This window comes from Pleurodeles waltl, chromosome 6 (genome assembly GCF_031143425.1).
Source record: "Pleurodeles waltl isolate 20211129_DDA chromosome 6, aPleWal1.hap1.20221129, whole genome shotgun sequence".
Lineage (NCBI taxonomy): Eukaryota > Metazoa > Chordata > Amphibia > Caudata > Salamandridae > Pleurodeles > Pleurodeles waltl.
The window spans coordinates 295,188,907-295,216,734 of NC_090445.1; the positions used below are offsets into that span (position 1 = coordinate 295,188,907).

General features: G+C 47.5%; 1 protein-coding gene across 1 annotated transcript in view; it reads right to left on the reverse strand.

The window, feature by feature from the left end:
- LOC138299650 (nicotinamide N-methyltransferase-like) overlaps positions 1-27,348 on the reverse strand; it is a 67,361-nt gene extending 40,013 nt beyond the window's left edge. The window contains exon 1 of the mRNA XM_069238103.1: positions 27,134-27,348. Within this exon, the coding sequence (XP_069094204.1) occupies positions 27,134-27,281 (148 nt within the window). The 5' untranslated portion in view covers positions 27,282-27,348. The remainder of the gene's footprint in view (positions 1-27,133) is intronic.
- Positions 27,349-27,828: the final 480 nt, after the last annotated feature.

Consider the following 27,828-nt stretch of genomic DNA (forward strand, 5'->3'; position numbering starts at 1 on the left):
ACGCTGATCTGTTGATGTTCTCACTAAGGGCTCATTTCCAGACATGCGCATTGAGGGTGCATTTGCTTTGGGAAGTTCTCCCTGAGTTGCGCTTTGTGGATCATGCAGCTCTTGACTCAACATTCGGCACAACACAGAACACTGCTGCCTCAGCTGGAGCTCAGGCTTTGAAACATGAGTGCTCCTTGGTTTTTCTTGGAAACAATTTTGCTACTTTACCACCTGCTGAAGTGAAACATTTCCTGGCTTCAGTTGTCCCAGATGTAATCGATGATTTGAAAAATGATACTGACTTTTTAAATTCATTTCTATTGGGCCCCTGCTGACATTTGCTATTGCCCCTTTAATATTTTACATGCTCAAAGTGTCTTTTAACTTGTCATTATTGACATTCATGTATATATGTCCTAATTATAACTTTTTTAGTGCTTTTTTGCTTTTATTGTCAGGCTTTTTACTACCTTTGAACCGGCAAGGGAAGGATGTTATATAGCCATTTTAACTATATTTTTTAGACATGGGCCCTCATTAGAACCCTGACAGTTGGTGTTAAAGCGGCGGTAATACTGCCAACAGGCCGGCGGTAAAAAAAATGGGATCACAACCACGGCAGAAACCGCCAACACAGACAGCCACTTTAACAATCCGACCACCACAGCGTTAGCAACAAACACCGCGGCGGTAACCGCCAACAGACAGGCGGAAGTCAATGTACCGACCACCACATCACAACTGGCTCATCCACCAGCTTTTCCAGGGCGGTACCAACCCATCAAAAGGATGGCGGAAACAGAACTTAGAAGGGAAACCACTCACCTTTCGACACTCAACGAAGAATCAGGACGCCATGGAGCCCAAGTTGCAGGTCCTGCCCATGCTGGTCTACCTCCTCATATACCAGGAGAACGAAAGGCGGCGGCGACGACCACAGTGAGTACTGCAGCTAGTACATGTGGAGGGGGGAGGAAAAAGGGAGTGACACACACACGCAACACACAACACCCCCACCCACAACACCATACACATAAACACATACAACAACATTACATTTACACCCCATAACCCCCTGGAAGAACGCAAGGACAAAAGGAATAGAGTCAAATTAGTGATATTTTAGAAACAGTGAGATATATGTAATAATTTTAAGAACAGTATTTACAAAAATATACAATATCTATACAAGGCTGTACATTGTCGACTCAAAATGTCTGTGGGCCACTGGGCCAAAACCCATAGGCCAAGCCCACACTTGACTCCTGCCTCAATACAGAGAGAACACTGCAGGGGCATCAGGTCAAAAACACATAGGCACCTCAGGGGGCGGGTGAAGGGGGAGGCACCTCAGCTCGAAGATGGTAAAATGGCACTGCTCCTCGAGGGGGTTCCATGCCCACAGCGATGTACTGGGGAGTGCAAGGCCACAATCTCTCAAGTGGGTGGTTTGCCCACTGCTTGGTCATGGGGAGTGCAAAGCCACAGTCTCTCAAGTGGGTTGTTTGCCCACTGTTTGGTCCTGGGGAGTGCAAAGCCACAGTCTCTCAAGTGGGTGGTTTGCCCACTGCTTGGTACTGGGGAGTGCAAGGCCACAATCTCTCAAGTGGATGCATATCTCCACTGGTTCTGGAGGGGGCTTTGTGCCCAGTGTGCTTCATCGTGCCAAGGATAGGGTGAGTGGAGGCCTTCTTCCACTGATTCTGGAGGGGGCTTTGTGCCCAGTGTGCTTCATTCTGCCAAGGATAGGGTGAGTGGATGCATATCTCCACTGGTTCTGGAGGAGGCTATGTGCCCAGTGTGCTTCATCCTGATAAAGGATAGGGTGAGTGGATGCCTTCTTCCACTGGTTCTGGAGGGGGCTTTGTGCCCGGTGTGCTTCATCCTGCCAAGGATAGGGTGAGTGGATGCCTTCTTCCACTGGTTCTGGGGGGGCTTTCTGCCCAGTGATGCAACACTTGGGGTGTGGCAGTTCACAGTCCCTCACCTGGGTGTCTGACGAACGAGATTTGCAGGGACCAGGTTGCATGACAGTCCACGAAGGCAGGGCTAGACTTCATCCTGCGACGGCTACGGCTGCAAACTGGTGGTAGTGCTGGTGGAGGTGCTGCAAGTGGTGGATGGAGGCTCCAGCTCTTCTCCTGCAGCCTCGGACAGCTGCCCACTGGGGCTGCTGCTGCTAGTAGTGGTGCTACTGTCAGCGGTGCAGGTGGCGGTGCAGGTGGCGGTGCTTGCAGCGGGGCCTGCGGCGGTGCTAGCGGCGGTGCAGCTGGCGGTGCTGGCTGTGATGCAGGTGCCGCCAGCGGTGGAGGGAGGCTCGGACGGCTGCCCACTGGAGCTGCTGCTGCTGACAGTAGTGGTGCTTGCAGTGGTACAGATGGCGGTGCTTGCAGTGGTGCTAGCAGCGGGGCTGCTGGCAGTGCTGTCCGCTGCTGGCGGTTGTGCTGGTAGCCACCAGGAATTCACCTACAGTCTCGGACAGCTGAAGTGCCTTGCCTGGTGTTTTGTGCCCATCCTCACCTTGGCAGATGGTGGTGTGACCTTGGGTCTGGCAGCTGGAGTCTTTGAGGTGACCGTGCTGGGTGGTTGCGGCTCCTTCCCCTTGGCGGATGCTGTTCCCATGTCCACCTTGCCAGGTGCCGGAATGGTTTTGGGCTTGACAGGAGTTGGTGGCACACTGGTTGGGCTGACGGGTGCCCCCTTTGAGCCTCTGACAGCTTCAGGAACCACAGCGGATGTCGAGTTTGCCAGGAAAAGCTTCTTAGGGACACTGGGCCAGGAAAAGGGAGAGGGTTTTGGGAGTGGAGGAAGAGGGAGTCGTTGTTGGAGGTGTCTGTCTGCTGAGTTTCGGTGCAGGTGCACGGGCTAGATGCTGTTGTGAGGTGGAAGGCTGTTGGGTGGGTGTGTGCTTGCATTTGTGTACTTTGGGAGGAGGGGTCACAGACACATTGGATGAGGACTCAGGGGATGTGTGCATGGATGTGGGGGTGGTGTCTGCCAGTGCGGAGTGTGTTGTGATGGGTGTGCTGGTGGTGGATGAGGATGTAGTGCATGCAGGTGTGATTGGAGATGCTACTGGGAGGGAGGTGGATGACAACGAGGAGAGGGACACAGTGGAGGCAGTGGATGTTGGTGTCACTGCATGGGGATGGCACTTGTGTGAGTGCCTGTGAGATGAAATGTGGTGCTTGTGTTTGCCTGGGCCACTTTTGTGTGTTGATTTGGGTGAATGCTGGTTTGAAGGTGTGCTTGGGATAGGTTGAGGTTGAGGGGATTGGGACTGGATAGAGGAAGTTGGAAGAGGGATACTCAAGACAGGGACAATGGCTGCCTTCAGTGCTGAGGCCAGAGCCTGAAATGCTCTCTGTTGGGCCGCCACACCAGAGTGAATGCCCTCCAGGTATGCATTTGTTTGTTGCAAATGCCTCTCTACACCCTGGATGGCATTCAGTATGGTTGACTTCCCAACAGTGAGGGATCTCAGGAGGTCAATAGCCTCCTCACTGATAGCAGCAGGGCTGGCTGGGGCAGGGCCCGAGGTGCCTGGGGCGAAGGAGATGCCCACCTTCCTGTGTGAGCGGGCACGGGAAACACGCTGAAGGGCTGCTGGGAGGGCGGTGCTGCTGGGGGGTGGCGGCTGCACCTTTTGTTGGGGTGGGCACAGAGGTGTCCAGCAACGCCAGGGAGCTTCCATCATCGGAGGAGTCGCTGTCTGTGGTGTCCCCGCCCGTCCCCGTCATGGTGCTCCCCTCGCCCTTCATCCCACTGGTGCCCTCACCGTCGGTGGATTCAGCCTCCAGGCCCATGTGGGATGCAGCTCCCTCCGTCGCCAGTGCCTCTGCTCCTCCGCCAGATGATGCTAATGCACACAAGGACAGGGTGACGAAACAAAAAGGTGGGGGAGACAGAGGATACACTTGGTCAATACCAGCAATAACACCACTGTTGGCGTACACAACACACAGGGAGCAGCCCTATGCACTAGGCCATGCACTACCAGTTACTAAGATAGTCACCAGCCCATGGGGTACAATGCCTAACGCTATTATCAGAACACCAGAAACCCATAGGACCCTGCCCAGTAGTTGATGCCCACTAACACTATTAGGGGTGGAGTGCTTCAGAGCCTGCCCAACAAGGAACCTACCCGGCTATGTTCAACCTGGCCTAGGGCACCCACAGCCCACATCCCCCACCAGGTAAACCCACACAGTCATGATTCTGAATTTGTACTCACCCCTTTGTGGCTGCTGTGATGCCTGCAAGCGCCCATCCAACTCTGGGTAGGCCATCGCCAGGATGCAGAACATCAGGGGGGTCAGGGTACGATGGCACCCCTTCCTCGTTGGGAGGCAAGCCCCAGCTGGGTCTCCGCTGTCTTCCATGCCCAGCAGCACAGGTCTTCCCACTGTTTGCGGCAGTGGGGGCTCCTCCTGTCAAAGACCACAAGGGTCCGCACCTCCTGGGGGATAGCACGCCAAACACCATTTTTCTGATGGGTGCTGACCTGCATCGAAAAGACAGCAGAAAAGCGAATTAGTTAACCATCCAGACTGTCACACTCATGGCCCACCATATCCCTCCCATCCCCTGATGCACATACATTGACTACTATACATGCAGCACTCTGGCCAGGATGCCTTGCCCCCCCTCCATGTGGCTTACACACACAGCACTCCATACTTTCATGGCCCGCGCATCATGCTCACAGTGTACTCATCCGTTTGTCTCGAGGACCGTAGAGTAACGTGTACTGGAGTAGGACCCCATCCACCAGTTTCTCCAACTCTTCCTCAGTGAAGGCAGGGGCCCTTTCCCCAGACACATGTGCCATTGTCGCTTCCAGACACAGGTCACAGCAGCACTTGCAGAGTAGGTCCTCTCCTGTTGAAGGTTAGGTAGCAAGTGAGTGAATAGATAGAAAATGGTGGTCATGTCCGCGACGGTCCATACCATCACTGCCGCGTACATTGCCATTGGCTCCTGGAACCCATAGTCCCCAATGATAACCAATGCGAAGGTGAATGGCGGTCATCGACCGCCTACCGCAAGGGCGCACAATGCCAGAGGAATTACCTCATTTCCACTTGTCCCTCCTCAGAGGTCAGGCAGCCGCCATTCCAGGGGGGGCACAGGGCATGGCACCTAAATGCGTCACAGCAGACATTGGCACAGCAACTGACTCTCGGATTCACATACAGTTTCTTTTTCAATTGATGTATGAATATGACCCCTTTTCCTCCATAGGCTTCGACCGCTGAGGATGAATATGAGATGGTGACATCCTCCGGTGTACAGACCCGTGGTGGACCTTGCGACAATGGAGGACAGACACATTATCCTAACATACAGACTTGATCGGGCCACAATCCAAGAGCTGTGTGCCCATTGGGAGCCAGACCTGATGTCACCTATCCGCCAGCCCACAGGTATCCCCCCTCTAGTGCAGGTCCTGTCAGTGATCCATTTCCTGGCAAGTGGTTATTTCCAAACAACAGTGGCCATGGCATCAGGGATGTCTCAGAAAATGTTCTCCAACGTTTTGACCAGAGTGTTTTCAGCCCTGCTGAAACACATGCGCAGCTATATCATATTCCCCCAGGTGGAGGATTTGGCCACAGTAAAAGCTGACTTTTATGCACTGGGACATATCCCCATCATCATTGGTGCCATTGATGGTACACATGTGGCATTTGCTCCCCCATCCTCCCCCCCCCGGAGAAATGAAAAAGTGTTCAGGAATCGAAAAAGCTATCACTCCATGAATGTGCAGATGGTGTTTTTGGTGGACCAGAACATCTCCCATGTGAATGCCAAGTATCCTGTCTCTGTGCATGATGCATTTATCTTGAGGAATAGCAGCATACCATATGTGGTGGGCCAACTCCGGAGGCACTGTGTGTGGCTAATAGGTGAGCCCAAGGTCCCCACCCAGTATAAGTTGGTGTCTGGGTATGGGGTTGTCCCTGAGAGTTAGTGTGTGTCTAGCAGGTATCCCTCGATATTTGCAGGTGACTCTGGTTACCCCAAACTCTCATGGCTACTGACCCCAGTGAGGAATGCCAGAACAAGGGCAGAGGAACATTACAATGAGGAACTTGGGTGCACACGGAGGATAATTGAAAGAATCTTTGGCCTCCTGAAGGCCAGGTTCCAGTGCCTCCATCTAACAGGTGGAACCCTGTACTACTCATCAAAGAAGGTGTGCCAGATCATCGTTGCATGTTGCACAACCTGGCCTTGAGATGCCAGGTGCCTTTTCTGGAGGAGGATGATTCTGGAGATGGTCTTGTGGCAGCAGTGGAACCTGTGGACAGTGAGGAAGAGGAGGCAGAAGAAGATGATGTGGACAACAGAAGTAATGTAGTATAGCAGTACCTCCAGTTGCACACAGGTAGGACACTGTAACTTCACTTTACATTTCAGTTTTCTGTTGGACATTGTACATGGCAGCATGATTTCCCAATGTCTATGGCCACTTACTGTACCCCTTGGCATCTCAATATTCAGATCTCTGTGGCCCACTCTGGCTCCTGGTATGTTTACTGCTGCCCACTAAAGGTCATTTGAATGCAAATTTAACTGTATATATGACTTGCAATGCTTTGATAATGTTGTACTAATACATATTTGAATCATTTGACAGACTCCAGATTTGTATTTGTTCCAAGGGTGTTTATTTAAGTGGTCATAAGTAGTGGGGGATGTGCATTGGGCTGGGGTGATGGTGGAGGAATGACCAGTTAGAGTCCAGTCTCTTTGTATCACAGGTATATTGTCCAATGGGGCATAGGAAGGGAGCAATGGCAGTTCAAGGTGGACAGGGTGACAGAGTGGGACACAAGGGTGACATTCAGGAGAGTCTTTTTTCCTGGCAGGGGTCTTGGCAATGTTCTCTGGCTTCTGCCTGGATCACAGGGACCATTTGCACGGTGGTTCTCCTGCAGGGGGTGGGGTACTGGTGGCCTGTTGTTCCTGTGGTGGGGCCTCCTGTCCACTAGCACCGGCTGAGGTGGAGGGCTGTTAATCGGTGTGGCTAGTGTCAGGGGCCCGTTGGTGTGCCACTGACTCCCTCATGGTGTTGGCCATGTCTGCCAGCACCCCTGCAATGGTGACCAGAATGGTGTAGATGTGTTTGAGGTCCTCCCTGATCCCCAGGTACTGTCCTTCCTGCAGCCGCTGGGTCTCCTGCAACTTGGCCAGTATCTGGCCTATGGTCTCCTGGGAATGGAGGTATGCTCCCAGGATGTTGGTGAGTGCCTTCTGGAGAGCGGGTTCCCTGGGCCTGTTCTCCCCCTGTCACACAGCAGTCCTCCCAGCTTCCCTGTTGTCCTGTGCCTCGGTCCCAAAAGCTGTGTGCCCACTGGCACTGACCCCAGGTCCCTGATCATCCTGGGTTTGTGGGGTTGCCTGGGGTTCCTGTAGTGGTAGGCACACGGCTGATTGATGTGTCATGGGGACAGTGGCATGGGCCCGCTGGGTGGGTGCTGTGCTGGTGTTTTCTGAGGGGGGAGGCTCTGTGGTGGGTTGGGATTGTGGCAGAGTAAATGACTGTCCAGAGGTCCCTGATGGGCCAGGTTGGTCATCGTGATCCAGGCATGCAAAGCTGCAGTCGTCACTGTGGGCCTCGGGGGGAACTAGATGTTGGTGGCAACTCCTCTCTGGTGACGTTGAGTAGGGGTCCTGTGGGGATGCAAATGCAGCGTTATTGTACCTGCATGTGCCATCTTGTGCATGGGTGTGTTGCCCTGTATGGTTGTTATTTCCCTGTCAGCTTGCCTTCTGTGCGTGGTGATTTTGTGGGCTAGGTGATTCTCTCTACTGGGCATCCTGTGGAGATGGGTGTCCATGCAGGTCTGTGATGGGGGTCAAGGGATTGTTGTGGCATGCAGGGCTTGGTATTGGGATGGGTGGGTTGTGATAGTGGGGTATGTGTGAGGTGGTGAAGCGATGGGAGTGAGGGTGGGGGGCTGTGACGGCATGCAGGTAGGGTGGGGGATAAGGCAGTAAAAATTTGACTTACCAGAGTCCAGTCCTCCTGCTACTCCTGCGAGGACCTCAGGATGCATGATCGCCAAGACTTGCTCCTCTCATGTTGTTAGTTGTGGGGGAGGAGGTGGGGATCCACCGCCAGTCTTCTGTACGGCTACCTGGTGTCTTGCAACCACAGAATGCATCTTCCCCCATAGGTCGTTCCCCTCTTCCTGATGTCATCCCTTGTTCTGGAGTGCTGTCCCACGGCGTTGACCCTGTCCACTATTCTCCTCCATAGCTCCATCTTCCTTGCAATGGGCGTTTACTGCACCTGTGATCCGAATAGCTGTGGCTCTACCCGGATGATTTCCTCCACCATGACCCTTAGCTCCTCCTCTGAAAACCTGGGGTATCTTTGGGGTGCCATGGATGTGGTGTGAGTGGTATGTGTGAGGGTGTGTGGGGTGATGTGTTGGGGTGTGTGGTGTGAGGTGTGAGGTGCGTGGACGGGTGATGGTGTTTTGTGGCTCTGACTGAGTGGGTGCTCCTGGCTTCTCTCTATCTGATAGCTATCTTTTTTTATTGTAAGAGGTTGTGGGTATTGTGGGTGTGTGTTTTATATTGGATCGGGTGTGTGGGTGTGGTGTGTGTATGTGTGTCAGGTGTGTGTAGTTTGAATTGTCCAATGTGGTGTAGTTTTGTAAGTGTGTGTGTATTTTGAGAGCGGCGGTGTGTACCTCCATTGGCTCACCGCAGTTGAAAGACCACCACGGTGATTCGTGGGTCCTGATACTGTGGGCGTATTCCTGTTGGCGTAATGGTGTGAGTTTTGGTACCACCAATTTATCACTGACCTTTGGGCTGGCGGTCTTGTGTGGGTGTCTGTATAGTGGCGGATTTCTCAGTGTGGGTCATAATACCCGTAGCGGAATGCCGCCACGGTCACGGTATGTTGGTGGCATTTACCGCCACGGTTGTAATGAGGGCCATAGTATTTTAGCAACTAGGCCTGCAGCTTGTGCACTTTAACCCAGTTACATTTTATTCAGCTTCCTTTTATTATTTTAGCATGGGTCACATTTGCGGTGCTGTTTTATTTTCTATATCTATTCTTCTAGGAAACCATTGCATTTCCAGCAGGACATTCTTTTCACTTTGCACTTCCCTCAAGACTGCAGCGAGATAGAGTTGCCGACAAGTGGTATGCTGTGTCTCCAACATTCACAGAAACATACACATCCTTATGTGGGGGTATTTTCTCAGAACATTAGTTGTTTTATTATAAAAACAGTTCTCTGGCTCACATATGTTAGAGGGAGATTCCAGCCAGATGACCAAGATTGCATGCTGATGGCTGATTGCCTTCGTTACAGCTGCTTGCTTAGACTACCGGACCCCAGGCCTGCATGGGGATGGTGTCTTTCTAGACAACAGGATTCCTTGGTCAGGTATGGGGGATGATTTCTTTCCAGGTGGGAAAACTGAAAGGCGGATTATGGCTTATCATGCTGTGCTATAACATAACTTAGGTAGGAACCACATATATTACACATAGTGACAGTATGGTGAGACTTTTCTTATGTTTCTCTCTTCTTGTCACCATTTTGCTTTTAGTGTGTTTTATCATCCTAATTATTGCAATTCATGCCATTTTACCTAAGATGCAGCTAATTCAATAAACCTTACTGAATCATTTTCTCCCTCTGTTTGTCTTTCCATGTGTGAGACTAATGTAACTGAGAGAAAAGGATGAGATCTAGTGCACCCCAATTTCCCCTGAGAAGTCAATCTTGTCATGTTTCCGGTTACCACAATCACACCAGCTCTAGGGCAGTGGTGAGGCGCTGCTAGTGAGCCGAAAACCTGCGATTGGACTTAGTTTCCAACAATTCAGGTGATTCTGCCACCCAAGTCCAACAGCCTCATTATGATAATGGGAGCCTATGTGACAGTATCTGCAACCTTGTGTTTCTTCAGGATCCTTAGGTGTCTTTTTAAGGGTGCTTATTAAGAGGCTATGGGCCAGATGTAGGAAAGCTTTAGCGACTCGCAAACGGCGAAAAACGCAGTTTGCGAGTTGCTAAAGCCCATCTGGTATGTAGAAATGCATTTTGCAAATCGGAACCGACTCGCAAAATGCATTTCCGAGTCGCAAATAGGAAGGGGTGTTCCCTTCCTATTTGGGAGTCGCACTGGTATGCAATTCCATTTGCGACCTCGAAAGCGGTCGCAAATGGACTCGCAGTTACCATCCACTTGAAGTGGATGGTAACCCAGTCGCAAACGGGAAGGGGGTCCCCATGGGACACCTTCCCCTTTGTGTCTAGACCAAACAATAATTTTTCAGAGCAGGCAGTGGTCCAATGGACCACTAACTGCCCTGAAAAATACCGAAACAATAGGTTTCGGTTTATTTTTCAAAGTGCAGCTCATTTTCCTTTGCACTTTGAAAAAAAAAAAACTGCTTTATTTAAAAGCAGTCACGGACATGGAGGTCTGCTGTTCCCAGCAGGCCTCCATCCCCGTGAGTGCCCTGACTCGCTATGGGGTCGCAAATTAATATTAATGAGGTGGGTCTTTGCGACCCCATAGCGACTCGCAGAAGGTGTCTGAGACACCTTTCTGCATCCCAAATTGCGACTTGCAATTTGCGAGTCGCAGGGACTCGCAAATTGCAAGTCGCAATTTGAGAATTTGCTACATCTGGCCCTATGTGCTTTCAAAAACAAACTGCCAAACACTTCTTTATCCTTGTTACAGGAAGTATAAGGGGGCTGTTAACAATTCCGAGACACGTTTACATATACCTGTAAATGCCTCTAGTATATCTGGTAGCTTGGCCTCACAGTCAAGACAGACCACGAGCTGTTTCATACTGTCTCCCACCAAGCCTTTCACCATTTCCCCTGTGTCAATGTTTACCCACTTATGGGGAATACCACTGTGTTTGTGTATTCAATTGAAGGTGTAATCTGTTGTGCAGGAGGCTGCCCCAAAGATAGGTGTAGGACTAAGGGGTTATGATCATGCATGTTGCAGTAAGGGATGGTGAAATAGGACATTTTCACCCCCAGCTCTTCAGATAATGCAATAAAAACAATCCCACTACAAACTGGCCTCCAAGTGAATGCCACTTGTCTGGTTATTGCCTCCTCGTCCATATCTACCTTGAGTATAAGATTCTGTCTCACCAGCATTTTATTTAGTGACCCACCACGCGGATTGTGATCAAAGTGTGAGTGGATGCCTACATCTTTGTCCCATAATCTGCACACAGTATTGCTAAAAATAGGATAGAGTCAGCAGTCAAAATGCCCCCCCCCCGATATTATGGCAAAATCCTCCTGGAACCTAACTGTTACAGTGCTTAGCACAGAGCCCAGTGAATCCACTATTACTGGGTTTCTGCAATTGAAATGGGGAGAATCTAGAAAGTCTTTAACAATTTTACACAGCAGTGCAACATTGATTAATGTGAGAAGGCCACCACTATTGTGACCATGTGCAGTTAGAATAGCTGGTTTGGGCAATCAGTAAATCCTGTTGATGCACTGATTAATACATGACCATGTCTCCTGCAAACATATAACTGAAATTAATTTATCATGATAACCCAGTTAGAGTCTATCAGTTTTTCTGCAATTCCGGCAATGTTTCAGAAGAGGACGTTAGTGTCCTTCATAGTTGAGCCAATACGTGCACCCTGGCTTAGAGTAGTATCTGATACTTGCTGTTGGGTGGAAAGTTGCAGTACTTTGCATGCAGAAGTGGGAACAGAATGTGTTGGGGCTTGCAGTGAGATTGAAGCTCATAAATTGAGTCCCGGAATATGCCTTCTCGGGTTGTTCATTAGTTCTAGACACATTGACATTGGATCTAAGCCCAAAATTATCATCAGCGTCCATGCCCTTTGTTTTGCTCCATGCACCGCTGGATGTTTTTCCACATTTTCTCCTTTTTCTGAAATGCTTGTCCATTTTGCCTGTTTCATGGTTTTAGCCTACTAGCAGTTTGTGGTGAAAACAGATGTGAACCTTATGGATGGACCCAGAAACCTATACATGTGTGAAAAGGTGACAACATGACAACTTTAAGAAGATCATATATGTAGATTGTACATGTTTTTACCAAAAAAACTATAGTTGGACTAAAAATGAAAACAAGTAGGAAACAATATCAATTGGTGACACAATTTTCATCTGTAATTATTTGCCCCAATGGCTGATAAACAAATGTAATGTACAGTTATGTCTATCAGACCCTTCTGGTTGCAGGGATATTTGGTATTTTTGGTTGTACAAAAACATGCAAATCAGAACACTTAACGGGCCATCTTTATCCACCTTACCAGGGTTGAGGAAAAAGTTTCTGTTTTTTCCTGACAGCCCAAAATTACGAATAAGGGCAGATCTTTTTTTATATTTTACTGCTCTTTCTACCTCCAAAAGGTGAATAGGTATATCAGAGTTGTCTTTATCCTGTTATAAAACAGGGATAGCAATCTCCTGCCAGCTGTAGAAATCTACTGATTTTTGGCTCTAGACAGAGTATAATATGATTTTCAACTATCTTTAAGTAAGTATGCTGATAAAGAATTTACACTCATCTCCCCGAAACATCTAGCTGTGGTAATAACCACACGAAAATGATTTTCAGAGTGGGGAATGTTTTAGACAGTCTCATGGGGCTAGAAGGGAGGCTTCTGAAGAAAGAACACATTGGGGGTAAAACCCAAGCGAGGAGCGGATTACGATCCTTAGATCGCAAACTTTAAACCCTCCTACTAATCTTGATATTAGAAAATTCACAGAAGAGAACTCATTCCATGGTGATCTGAACACCCTAAATACTAACCACTGCAAACTGAGCATAGCAAGTGATAACCCCTTGTTACACTCCTGTCATAAACATTGAGAGATATTAGGGGTTTCCGTAGTGATAGGAAAAAAGTATGTAGCTCTGTGTTCTCCTGGACTCCCATCAACGACAACAACACCATTGAAATCATGAACACCATCCACTCTTGCTCTCCATCTGACCCCTGCCCTCACCACATCCTCACCTAAGCAAGATTCTTCATCGCACCCTAACTAGGGAAGATCATAAACAGCTCCTTTGAGTCCACCACCTTACCGGAGAGCTGGAAACACGCCGAGATCAACGCCATTTTCAAAAAACCCAAGGCGGACCCGAAGGACCTCAAGAACTTCCGCCGTATCTCCTTACTCCCCTTCCCGGCAAAAGTAATCGAGAAGGCTGTCAACAGATAACCCGCTTCTTCGAGGAGAACTGCACCCTGGACCCTTCCCAATCCGGATTCCGCAGGAACCACAGTACCGAAACTGCCCTCATCGCCGCCACTGACGACATCAGAACCATACTGGACAACGGCAAAACCACTGCCCTCAGCCTCCTGGGCCTATCGGCCACGTTTGACACCATCTGCCAACACACCCTACGCACATGCCTCAGTAATGCAGGAATCCACAACAGAACCCTGGACTGGGTCACCCCCTTTGTCACCAGCAGAACCCATAGAGTCCACCTCCCATTATTCCATTCCGAAGCCACCAAAATCACCTGCGGCGTACCCCAGGGTTCGTCCCTCAGCCTGACCCTCTTCAACGTCTACATGGCCTCACTCGCTAACATCACCTGATCCCACAACCTCAACATCATCTTATATGCTGACACCACCCAGCTGATCCTCTCCCTCACCAAGGACTCTGCCAAGACCAATCTCAAGGAAGGAATGAAGGCCATCGCCGAAGAACAGCTGCCTCAAACTCAATTCCGACAAGACGGAAGTCCTCATCTTCGGCTCCACCCCCTTCGCATGGGATGACTCCTGGTGGCCTGCCACTTTCGGATCTGCTCCGACTCCCACCGACTATGCACACAACCTAGGATTCATCTTGGACTCCTCATTATCCATGACTCAGCAAGTCAACGCCATCTCCTCCTCCTGCTTCAACACCCTCCGCATGCATCGAAAGATCTACAAATGGATCCCCACCGAAATCAGAAAAACAGTCAACCAAGCCTTCGTAAGCAGCAAACTGGACTACGGCAATGCCCTCTACGCACGAACCACGGCCAAACCTCAGAAGAGGCTGCAATGCATCCAGAAAGCCTCCACATGCCTCAACCTGGAAATCCTGCATCACTGCAACATCACAGGACATCTGAGAGACCTGGACTGGCTCCCCATCAACAAGAGAATCACCTTCAAACTCCTCACCCACGCTCACAAAGCACTGCACAACACCGGATCAAAATACCTTAACAGACGGCTCTCCTTCTACACCCCGACTCGGCAACACCTCTCCGCCGACCTCACCCTCGCAACCTTCCCACACATCCGCAGAACTTCAACTGGCGGCAGATCATTCTTACTCCTCACCGCCAAGACGTGGAACACTCTTCCCTCCCTCCTGTGTCAGACTAAAGATCTCCTTACCTTCAGGAGACTTCCCAAGACCTGGCTGTTCGAGCAGTAGCAGCACCTCCCCCCCTTCCACCACCCCCCACTTCAGTGCCTTGAGACCCTCACAGGTGAGTAGTACACTTTACAAATTTCTTGATTGATTGATACATCAAGGGAACACCAATGTTTAGCAAACCATTATAAGTGGACAACTTTCCAGTAGCCTATAGAGAGATGGAGATAGAGAGGGATATACCCTTCTTCATAAATCCCTCCCTCTCACTCTCCAGACCAATAGTCTTAAATCTGCTAAGGTGTACGGAGGTGGGAAAGAATATGATAGGTGAGAAGGAGAGAGTGAAGAATTCACTCCTGCTATACCTCCAGATGTCGCAGGAGGGGAAACCATGTTCTGCTTGTCCAAAAGGGAAGTGCTAGGATAAGTTCAACTGACTCCCTCTGAAGTCTCACCAGGAACCTGGGAATCAGGGGAGTGTGAGGGAATGTTTAAATGACTCATCTCAGCAGACCTTAGTATCTGGACAGGAATAAGGGAAGTTGGGAGTTTTGCCACATCACAAACAATTCCATCAGATTGACTTCCCTCCTCCTGAATGTGTCTGCAAGATGAGAGAGTTTAGGACAGAATTTTGGGAAGATGGAAAGATCCAGCTGAGTGAGTCTGCCTTGGAGTTTAGGTAGCCCCTAATAACTGAGTAACCATTGTTAAACTTAGGAAAAATACAGTCCTCTTCAGGAAGGTAAGGGCACAGGAAGAAACAGTAAGTGTTGTGAGAAGTGGGGGCGTGGCCTGTGGCCAATGAAGCCACAAGCCTAGCGCGGAGCTCCCAGCGGCCGTCGGCCGGCCCTAAATATCCTGTTGACATAGCTGCACCAAAGTGGTTCTGGGCAGTGTCGGAGATCACAGAGCTGCGGGGCACCATCGACCACACTTCTCAGAGGTCGGGGAGATGCTGCAGCACCGAGTGGGATCCTTGGCAGTTGGACCGATGCGAGCCAAGATGGTGGACACAGCGAGAAGAAGCCATGGGAACGCGATGTGCGGGAGAGCACAGAATGAAGTTGTGCACGAGACGGGCATGCCATTGAATGCAAGGCCTTGAGGCTGGGTTTGGTGGGGACGACCGCACCCCCCTCCGAGTACTCCTGTGCGCCACTGACAGACATTGAGGTGAGTGGAAGCTGCGCTTGAGCCTTCTGGAATGGAGGGATCGAACCATTGTGGTGCGTCTGTCCCCAGCGGATCCGGAGCAGTGAAGCAAGACGCAATGTGTGCTCTCCGGCCCCCCCAGTGGCAAGTGATTGGGGTGTGGCTGCGACCCCATTGGGCTGGGATAGCCTTTTGGCGCATGGAACATTATCACAGGGCACTGCAGGAGACGTAAATGGTCAGGCTTTCAGGGGCCCAGGAGTTAAGGGCAAAACAAGCAACGGCGAGTCCTTTTTTTAAGGTGATAGCGGAGAGAAGCATAGCCATATAAGACCACGGATCTATTGGGCTGCATCACACCCAGTGTAGGGCCCCAGAACTAAGAAAGAAGGATTTGCTCCATATGGGCTGATTCCCCCCCCAAGATTTCTGGAGGTACAAGCGGGCCGTAGCTGGGGCTGGATGGCCTATCTCCTGGAATAATAAAAGTAAGAACGTCCTGCTGTGGTTGGCTATGCTTCGTTCCCAAAAGAGACGGGGAGATAACTTCCAATAAGATGGGCAAATCAAAAAGGAGAGAGGGCTAGGAATTGGATAGTGTGGGAGCTACTATGCAACCTGGGCACACCACTAACATAGAAACGAGCAGCAGGGTACCAGCCCCTTAGACCACACTGGACACTATCCTCCAAGCGATCGAAGCCTCCTGAGAGGCCTTTAAACACAAGATAGACACTCTGACAGTGGATCTCTCCCTGCTTAGAGACGACTATTGTAGACTAACAGAAAGAGTGGTCTCCAATGAAAAAACCCTTGAACAACTGGCCCCAGGCCATAAAGCTCTCTCAGCAGACCTGACAGCTCTCACCTCCAGAGTAAAGACGCTGGAAACCAGAGTAGAGGACGCCGAAAACCGTGCTTGTAGAAGTAATATCCAACTGGTGGGTCTTTTAGAAAAGGTACAACAAGGGGCGATGAATGTGGAGATTTTCCAGGAGAAATGGATAAGAGAAGAAGTGGCTCCAGAGGGCTTGTCCCCTTTCTTCGCTATTGAAAGAGCCCACAGGGTGCTGAATAGACCTCCTCCCCCGGGGGCAAGACCTCGCCCAATCGTAGCCAAACTGCTCCATTTCAAAGACAGAGATTTTATCCTGGTGCAAGCAAGACTGAAGGGTGAAATTAAGCTGGGGAACCAACAGATAATGATCTTCCCGAACTTCTCCAGGGAAATGCAAAAAAACAAGTCTCTTTCAAGGATTCCAAAAGAAAGCTCTGTGATCGTGGAATTCAATACGCTATGCTCTTCCCGGCTAAGCTGAGAGTATCATATAGCGATAAGACCCACTTCTTCACTTCACTCCAGATGGTATGGGACTGGTTAGAAACACTAGACCTATCGGCCACCGATGCACGGCGGGGAACGACCCAAACATCCAGCAAGAGGCGCAACAAGTCCGGCAGGCAATGAACAAGTGTGGCAGGAGATGCGAGAGGCAATAGACGTTGCAGCGGTTATGAGTGGGGGAAATCCTACTTTGACTCCATCTTCCGGGGCCCTTTTGGACCATGATTCCAATTTTAGTAGTGCATCCGTTTCATCTCAAGAGACTTCTGTCAGTATGCCTATAGTGACCCCGAGATCCTCGGAGGATCTTATTTGAGTTCCATATAAGTTGGTGTTAATGGTATTGGTTACTCTAACCACGCAGTCGAAAGGCAGCAGCTTGCTCTCCTGCGCAGTGACAGTTGACTTGCAAGCGGTTTGTGGCTCCTTAAAGAGAGAAGACTAAGGATGGCTCGGGGAGGCTCGCTGTGGGATTCCAAGGATTATGGATCTTCCTCCTGACTGCATAACATAATGATCTGTGATAGAAACAGGGGCTGCTGCATAGAAATATCGAAGTCTTATCGGGCACGCTGGGATGCGGGCTCTTGTTCTTTGATGTGTTGCTCTACCTACTTAATATTAGCTATTACTTTAACAGTTTGGATGGGGATAGTTTTAGATGCCGGTCCTGGGGGGAGGAAGTTGGGAGGTTAAGGGTTTTAGTTCTTTGGGTTACAGATTGTTTTCTCCCAGCACAGTGTAATTTGTAGTACTTAGGACTATGATGAGTCCATTTTTGAGGCTAAACCCCACACTGCTATGGGGGGTGAGATCGACATAACTTTCCACACCTATGCATTATGGATTCTTCCTTCGCTTACAAAATAATTACCTGGAATGTAAGAGGCCTGAACAGTATGTGTAAAAGGTATAAGGTTTACAATCACCTAAAAAGGCGAGGAGTCCACATAGCTATAATACAGGAAACACACCTTTTGGAACAGGAGGTCAGGTCCCTTGCGAAGAGGTGGTGTGGCTAAATATATGCGACAACTTACTCTGCCTTTGCTAGAGGAGTATTAATATGGGTTTGTCCTGTGGTGCCCTTCCAAAAGACGCACAAATACATAGATAAGGAAGGGAGATATGTCTTGGTAGCTGGGAGACTAGAAGGTAGAGATATTAAACTAGGGGCATTTATGCACCAAACCAGGACCAGGGATCTTTTCTTACAGCGCTCTCCCGACAACTGGGACCCTATTTCACATGGACAACTCTGATAGGGGGAGACTTTAACTGTATTGCAGACCCTGAGTTGGACAGGTCACACCCCCCCACCGCGTTCCCACACCACTAAAATAGCTAGACTGTTTATTGATTTGTTGATAGTTGGAGGCACCTCCATCCGACATCCTCAGACTATTCTTTCATTCCACACTACACGACCTACACATACGACTGGACGCATTCCTTGCTTCCCCTGAGATACTGAGTGTAGTGGAAGCAGCGGAGTATCTATGCCGCACAATCTCAGATCATAATCCCCTGTTGTTGTCACCAACATGGCACAGAGAAAAGCCGTGTATACCCAAGTGGCGTCTTAGAGCAGAAATGCTTGAATACAATGTATTTAAACTTTTGATATCGGCTGCAATAAGAGATTTTTTTTATATTAACACTGGAACTGCGTCCTCTAGAGCGATTGAGTGTGAGATGCTCAAAAAAGTCATTAGGGGTAAGTGTATAGCGGAAAACATAGGGGTTCGTAGGTCCCTAGAACAAGAGATTCAAAAATATGGAGACTCCCTTAGAGACGTTGAACATTGCAGAGTTAATAACCCAGGCCTAGCCTCCCTTCTCACAGATATCAAAGTAAAAATTGCAATGGCACAAAAACAGTTGAGCCGTTTTGATTACAAGAAATATATATCTAGACAGCACACAGTAGGAGATAAGGCAGAATCACTGTTGGCATGGCTTGCGTCTCCTCAGAGACCTCAGGCCTTGATACTGGGGATTGAAGACGCTGCAGATTGCTGTTTATATGGGCAGAATGATATAAACACCAGGTTTACTAGCTATTACTCTCAATTATATGCCCCACCGGGGGAGGCTCTAATCTCCGCCCAATTAAAGGATTTGGATGACCTTGGCCTCCCACAACTGAGGGAAGAGGACAGACTGGCCCTGGCAGAACCAATTTCGAATGCAGATATTAAAGCTGCAGTGAAAAATATGGCAAGAGGTAGGGTGCCTGGAGCTGATGAACTCCCTATGGAGTTTTATAGAGTATACATAGACCGACTGTCCCCACTTCTATGCACCCTCTACACCGAGGCATTGGAGAAGGGATTGCTACCGCAGTTCACGAATGAAGCAGTAATGATACCACTACTGAAACCTGACAGGCTGGCGGGGTATGTGCGCTCATATCGCCCCTTATCCATGCTTAACATGGACTATAAAATATTAATCTGAATACTAGTTGCCCGACTCCTGCCCCATATGATGACACTAATCCACAAAGACCAATCTGGGTTTATCCCCAAGCGTAGTGCAGCACAGAACATAAGGCAACTGGTTTCGATTCTACACTCTACATCGCCAGCCTTACGGAAGGCGGCCATTATAGCAGAGGATATTGAAAAGGCCTTTGACAGCCTTAGATGGGATTTCTTGGAGAAGGTAATGTTGAGATTGGGATTAGGGCAAGACTTTATCCGTTGGACGAAGCTGCTATACACGAATCCCACGGCACAAATACGTGCAGGCAGGACTATATCAGAGCCATACCAAATTGGAAGGGGCACTAGACAGGGTTGTCCCCAGTCGCCTATGCTCTTTGCAATAGCGGTGGAACCACTTGCCCGAATGGCAACATCGGGAATGTATTTTAAAGGACTCCGGGTGGGAGCGCAAGAACATCACATAGCATTTTACACGGACGACATTCTGATTTTCTGGAAGGACATAGACGCTGGTCTTCTAGGAGCGATGACTATGTTAGAACGCTTTGGGGGTGCATCAGGTTTACTGATCAATTGGCAGAAATCCTCCATCTTTCCTGTGGTGGAAGGGGCCCCGAGAATCAGTGACACTCGAGGGCTTTATTGGACCCCTACTACATTCCAATCCCTGGATGTCAACATATATCATATGGCTGAAGATTTGCTAGAGGGGAACATACACTGGGCAAGAAGAAAATTGAGGAGCGACATGCAATTTTGGAGAATGCCTCCATTGCCGGTTATGGGGAGGGTGGCACTGATAAAAATGGTAATGGTACCCAGATTGTTGTACTATTACTCTACTCTCCCACTGGTTGTCCCTAAGTCGGTATTCAAAGACATTAACACGTTGATAACTAGTTTCATATGGGGATCAGGCAGGCACAGACTGGCTTTAGGCACTCTTCAGAAACCTACCACAGAGGGGGGACTAGCTGCACCAAATATAGAGATTTATTATTGGGCAGGTCAGATACAATGGCTGGCAAGATCTCTACATGAAGAACAAATGGAACGGGACACACTACATAGCCCATATGGGTCACTGCACGGCATCCTGAATGTGGTACTGAACCCGAGAGGGAGACGTGAGCAGCTCCCACAGGTGTTGCATACTGTGCGGGTGTGTTGGAAACGTGACCTGCGACACACATGAACAGCATTCCCATATGCACCGGAAATAACAATAGAAGGTTTGATGCACTTGCCGGGGGGCGGGCCCTAGCTGGGATCAAGAAATTAGCTACATATAATATTACAGTGCTTGGGAATCTGTTTCACAATGGAGAATTGCACACTTTTGTGGAGCTGAAGGAGCGATTTGATGTCCCCCCAGGACTGTTTCTATTATGCAATGCAATGATCAGGATCATACAGAGATCATGGAAATTAGGTTCTCATGAGCCGATTATACATGAGGGCTGCCAAATTATTCGTTCACAGGGAGGGGAGAGAGGTGCGATATCAGCCATTTACAGGGCTTTACATAAAGATATCCCCACTCCCTTTGATAAACTCCGTCAGACTTGGCAGGCGAATTTGGGGACATCCATAGACGAACAGAGATGGGTCAGAATCATTACATACATTCACTCAGTGACAAGGAATGCTCGCTTCAAAATGATTAATCTCTATTTTTATCACAGAGCATATCTTACCCCCATAAAATAGCACAAATGAATGCTACCAGAGGTTGCCCCTGCTGATCAGATCCAGAAGCAGGATTAGAACACATGTTATGTTACTGTCCGACAATTGTGCCCTACTGGGAAGAGGTGTTTAGGAAGCTATCTGCAGTTACAGGCAGGGAGCTGGGACTGTTCCCCTTAGCAGCACTGTTAGGAGATTTTTCCCGCCCTCATGTTAAAAAAACAACCAATAAATATATTGACCTGGAATTAATTCTGGCTAAAAGAGAAATCACGTTACACTGGAAGGACGCTAGGGGCCCTCACATACAAAGGTGGCAGAATGCAGTGATAAGATGGGCAGAAGCAGAGGGGAACATACTACATCAGGAGGTAGCATGGGGTGTGGGTCAAGAGACATAGCGAGACAGTGGGACACACTATTAGATTGTCTCAGATATCCAGATAAAACAACCTCAGATAACTCGCATGCAGCTTCTGAATTAGATACCGACGAAGACCCTTTCACATGAATGCACAGACAACTGAATCAGGTCAGGTTTAATATCTGGAAAGGCAGTGTCACTTGAGGAAAGATAAGTTAAAAGCTGGGAGCGAACAAGGGGGGAGGGCACGAGGGAAGTATAATGTTTGTTATTGCTTTTATTTGAAAAATCAATAAAATACATTTTAAAAAAAGTGTTGTGAGAAGTGAGTGAATTTATGAGTAGTTCCTTCACACAAACATAGAAATAGAATACAGATTGAAAGCAGAGGAAGGAAGATTGTGAATGGGTACAGTCACATCTAGAGTAAGTAGTGGGGCAAGGAAGGAGAAGAGGAAGAAAAGCAGCAATTCAACAATATGACATCAGAGCATCCGATAAAATAGATTATACAAATAATTGCCACAGAACAAACACCCAGCCTGTGCCTTTTCCCTCTTAAACACAAGACGACTGTTATTCAGTCTGTGAGCTGCAAGTCGTCCATACAAAGAGCGTATCGTATTGATAGAACTGACAGCCTTAGGGTGGACTTCCCCCAAACATTTTATCTGCTTGCCTCCAATTTTGCTCAATTTGTTTTTACCGGCCTTAGGACTCTGTTTACTTTACCACTGCTAACCAGTGCTAAAGTGCTTGGGATGTCTCCCTAAAACATGGTTTGATTTGTGCATACCCGATTGGTGTATTTATTTTACTTATGGGTCCCTAGTAAAATACACTACATGACTCCAGGGCCTGTAAATTAAATGCTACTAGTGGGCCTGCAGCACTACTTGCACCACCCACTTAAGTAGTACTTTAAAACATGTTCAACATCTGCCTTTGCAGCTTGAGTGAAGTGTTACACTGCCTTGTCACCTTGTCATTTTAAACTCCTTGGCAATCCTTAAACTACCCTTTTATTACATATAGGTCACCCTTAGGAATGTCCTACGTAGCTCACAAGGTAGGGTGCTATGTAATTAAGTGGCAAGACCTATCATTTTAAAATTAACATTTCCTAATAGTGAAAGCCTCACAAGTTCATTTGTCACTACAGTGAGGCTTACCCCTGTCATAGGATATCACTGGTGATTTCTTGTTACATTTAACAAGCTATTATTCCTGTTTATAACAATGAATCCTCTTTAATGGTACAGTTGGATGTATTGTTACAATTCTGAAAATGCAACTTTTAGAAAATTGCCATTTTCCTAATCTTAGTCCTGGCCGCCTGCAGCCTGCCTCCAATGTAAGTCTGAGTTGGGTGACAGCTTGAATTCCCACTAGACAGTTGCACACAAAGAGAACTCAGGTGTGACTGATGGGCCATCCTGGACAGAATGGAAGGGAGGAGATGGACAAAGCGTCACACTTACACCTGAATCGACTGTGTCATGTCCCCACACAGAGGACTGCTCAACCCTCTGCAATGGGTCTGGAGCAAGGGCAGGAATGGAGGACATCTGTGCACTTCAAAGCTTTTCTTTGAAGTCTCCCCTACTTCAGAGGCACCACTGGGTATAAGAACTGGACTTCTGGCCCTACAAACCCAGTACACTTTTGGATTTGAGGATAGTAAGCAGGAGGACTGCTTTGCTGCTGAAGAACTGCAACTTTTCTGAGCTGCTGCTCTGGAAGAACTGTTTTTTTTGCTGTGCTGACTTGCCTCCAGCTGCCCTCCTTGCTTGGGTGATAAAGATTGGACCAACATTACTTGAACCCAACTCCCAGAGTGACTCTAAGTGGCACTTGACTGATCTCCTGTTTTCCGAAGTCTCAGGGACTCAAAAGACTTTCAACTCCCCTGCTACAGCACCTGGACCCTGCCATCTGTGAGTCTTGCCCTGCCAAGTGCTGCCTCTCCAGTCCTGGGCCCTTGGAAGTGGGTATAAAGTACAGCTTCAATATGAATCCCAGCACCAATGCAGTTACCTCGCTCAGAATCGCTGCATCTCCACCAACGCCTTGCTGTTACAAGAATTAAGGCCCTGATTTATACTTTTTGGTGCAAAACTGCACTAACGCAGTTTTGCACCAAAAAGTTTAGAACCGGCTTTCACCATTTCTGAGAACCAGCCGGGCACCATATTTATGGAATGGTGCAAGCCGGTGCAAATGGTAGGCTAGCGTAAAACAAAATGATGTTAGCCGGGTAGGGCTGACGGTATAGAAGAAGGGGGTTTTGCACCAAAAAATTATGGTATGCAGGTTAGAGTAAAACAAAATGACTCCAACCTGCCTAGCATCAATTTCTGATGCCAAACCATCCATTCCACATGACTCCTGTCTTAAAAATGTCAGGAGTAATGTCCACCACCCTAATGGCCAGTGCAGGTGACCTAGACGGGTCTAGCGCCAAAGTATAAATATGGAGTTAGTTTTGCATAGAATTCGTTGGCTCAAACAAGGTACTGCGCTCCATCACAATTGGCTTGAACTTTCAGATTTGACCTAGTCTAGCAAGACCAGATGGCCCTGGTTTGCACTTTACCCTTCAATGCACTACATTTCAGATTATTCTTTTAAAATATGTAATTGCGGTTCTACTTAATTGATTTGTGTCATTTCAGTCTTGTTTTGCTCATTAAATCAAGTTCAAACTTCCCTTTCTCTAACTAGCTGTGGTATCGTTTTCTGTGGTGTTTTCATTGTTTTACTATTTGAAGTATTGCACAAATACTTAACACATTGCCTGTTACATTAAGCCTGATTGCTCTGTGCCAAACTACCAGGGGCTGAGTACAGGTTAGTTTAGGGTGTGTTGGTGACGTACCCTGACAAGGATTGTGGTTCCTGCTTGGACAGGGTGCATACCAACCAGAAACCCAATTTCTAACATTTATGTAATTTACCAGGTCTTTAATGATGAAAAATGATCCCACTGGTATGCCTGCAGAATTGAGGAAAGATGAGCAAGCTCTCCTGGGATTTCAAATTCTGGTTGTAAGTAACACAGATATCTCTGTGAAATCTTTACACATGATCCCTCTGCCACACAAAAACTGTTCACCACTATTGACTTCAATAGGCACTATTAATGTCAACAAGACTGGGAAAGACTGGGAAAGAGAAGGAGAGTAAAAAGAGGTACCTCCTACAGAAGATCCGGAGCTGGAGGGCAGAAGAAATACTGCAGCTCATTAAAAAAAACATGAGGTGAAAGTATGTTAAAGCTAAATAATGTTTCACTTACTGAGCATATTTACATTCATTTGACAAAGGGCAGTGCCGCTAGCCTTCTTGCAGTGCTGCTCTGCATAAATAAAAAAGGGCAAGAATGCACCGAATCTACAAGATGCAGCACATTCCTGTCCTTTTCCTTGTGCTGGTGCACAATTGGCTGCCACACGCCAACTCAGGCACACTTGTACCATGGTGCAAGGGTGTCTGCATTGCAGGGATGATTGTTTTTGTGCAGGAAAGGACACTTATATGGTAACTGCAGCTGTTACAGTCTGTGCATCCTTAAAGATAAGCTTTACAACCACTTTTCCTCATGTGGTTTTCCTCATCAGTGATCCTCTACAGCCACGTCGTGGCATGGAAAAACTGCTGTCATTGGTACCATCAAAACCTGTCCATAATCGCATTGGAGAAACTACATAAAAGCACACGGTAACATCATTACCTTACATTATTTCCCATTACCATGATACAGTGGTGTGGGAGTGCCCCTGAGCTCCAAAGCGCCCCTCAGCACTAAACTTTTAATGCTAGTGCAGCAAAGTGTCACAATAGCGCCAACAATTTTGACACTATTGTCCTAACGATCTCTTTGGAGTGCGTATTGTAAATATGGTGCAACCATGGTGTTGTTAGGTGGGCAGGGACACGCGCAAGAAATGTGGCGCATCAGTACCGATGCCCCACTTTCTTGTAAATAGGCTACTTAGTAAGTAAAATGAGTTTTGGGTTCAATGTGCGTGTTTGACCGATACACATACATTTGCAAAAAATAAGTCTTCACACCCATGATGGGCACTGATGGAAGCTCTCCATATTTTACAAACACACCAAGCATTTTCATCTGCACACAGTTGATTCTGAATATCCGCTATGCCCTCACCATCGGACTTCCTTCTCCTGGGCCATCAGTGTACCTCAAATAAAGTGCAGCATAGGACACACACAAATAGAAGGCATACTAGTGAAGGCTTTTGGTATCTTGATGTAACTATTCAGAGGCTTGTATCTCGCATGAGTTGTGGTCCTGTTCTTGTGGGAAGTGGTAAGATTATCACAGGCTGCTTTGTGTTCGACAACATCGCATTGTATCAGGAAACACTTTGAAATCCCATCCATGGCCTGTATCCAAATCCAGCTCCCTTACCTGGCCCAAGGTCAAAAGTTACTTGTCAGAAACCGTGCGGCCGGACGCTTTTTCCAGTGCGACCCCACTGTTGTAGGCTTTCCACACTGGTTTGGCAGTGTGAGATCAATGATGATCTGTGGCTTTAATTCCAGCACAAGATTTAGATTTTGTAACACAATTATTAATATTTTGTGGTAGACCTGTTCAGAGCCATACCATGTGTTTGGAACACCACTACTAATCTGTAGGTTTTCTAAGATATTATTACCAAAAATAAATATAAGGCCACTTTAACCTTTGTTTGCTTCAGTGAAATTAATGAGTATGATTCACGATTTTTATATTCTAAATTGATTTTTTGGACTTTACCTGTCTTTACTGCTAACAGCTGGGTAGACCTTTCGTCTACATGCATTCAATCTGGCTAGACAAAGAGTATATTTTATGTATTGTCCCAGGAGTTTAAATAGTGAACAAATAAACTCATTGGTACGATAACTATTCACAGAAGCAAGGAAAGATCAGCATGTTTTGCTGAGATTCTGTCTTGTGCCTGTAAGTAACACAATTATTTCTGTGAAATTTTCTAGCATGGCCCCTGTGTCCCCTAACATTGTTTTCCTCTATTGAGGTCAATGAGCACTTTTAATATCAATAGGCCTGGCTCAGAAAATGATAATTCAACGAGGGACCTCCTACAGATGGCCGGGAGCTGGAGGACTGGATTTCAGACTGCAGCTCTATAACGAAAATGAGTTTCAGATAAGTTACGATAATATAATGTTTCACTTTATGGTAGGCAGTGTTATTATTTTACTCACCATAATACATTAAACTAAACAATACAATCAAATTATCATGATACAAAAATGTCCTCAGTAAAGCATTGTTTGATCTGTTTTGAACATTCACTAATAGAACTCGAGCTTGTTCCCCGATGTCGAAAAACATTTAGAAGGTTTTACAGTATAAGCAGTAAAAAGACATGGGAACTGCACTTTTTACTACCTGATGAACTTCGAAGCTTCGATTTACACCTGCTTCATCTTATGTAGTGTTTCCATATCAGTGATGCAGAAAAGCGGCATCACCTGATGGCAAAAAATGATGCCAAATTTACCACCGGACAGTTTGCCATAATTACGCTGGAGAACACACACAAAAACAAGGTAAAACGCTATCTTGTATTTTTTTACATTAACATAAAACCACTAGTTCTCTGAGTTGCGCTCATATAATTCAATAGATAGCTCCTGAAATAAGAAGACGCACAAAAGAAGACGGCTGATAAAAACTGTTACATACCTGAATTGAAGATTTTGACAAGCCATTTGAGTGGCTTTTGTACTGTATCTTCCTTAAAACTTGACCCAGGGCCACAAAATATATCATACTTTGTTTTGGGGTTGAAATATTTTTCATATGTAGCTATCATTAAAGAAACGGATGCCATGTTCCCGCTCTCAGTTGTCTGTTTCTTCACTCTGTTGTCTTGCCTCTCTTTCTTTGTCTGTGTCACGTTTTCATCTTCGCACTTTATAGGGTAACTGGAGCTATTCAAATATGTCAATTTAGAAGACGAGACCCATGCTAATGATGATCGAGTGACATCCTGGTCAAATCATCCGGGTTAGTGTTTTCCATTGCATAATCTGTGTGTTTACCTCCTACCCTCTCTTTTACTCTTTTATTATGTACCCTGACACTGCAATACATATTTATTCTGACTTTGTTGGGATGTTCTGAGGTTTTCCTAATGTCCACTTGGCTCTCTCGGAGGGTATTCTTCAAACTTTTTGCCGTTATCCTCCTGTGTTCTGTAGCTGTTTTTACTGGTTTTTAGGACACCGCACACCTTAACACTGCTAACTAGTGCTAGAGTTTGAGTCTCTCCCTTAAACAGTAAAATTGGCTTACATTGAATTAGCAAACTTAGGCCCATATTTATAGTTTTTGACGCAAACCTACGCTAGCGCAGGTTTGCATCAAAAAGATTAACG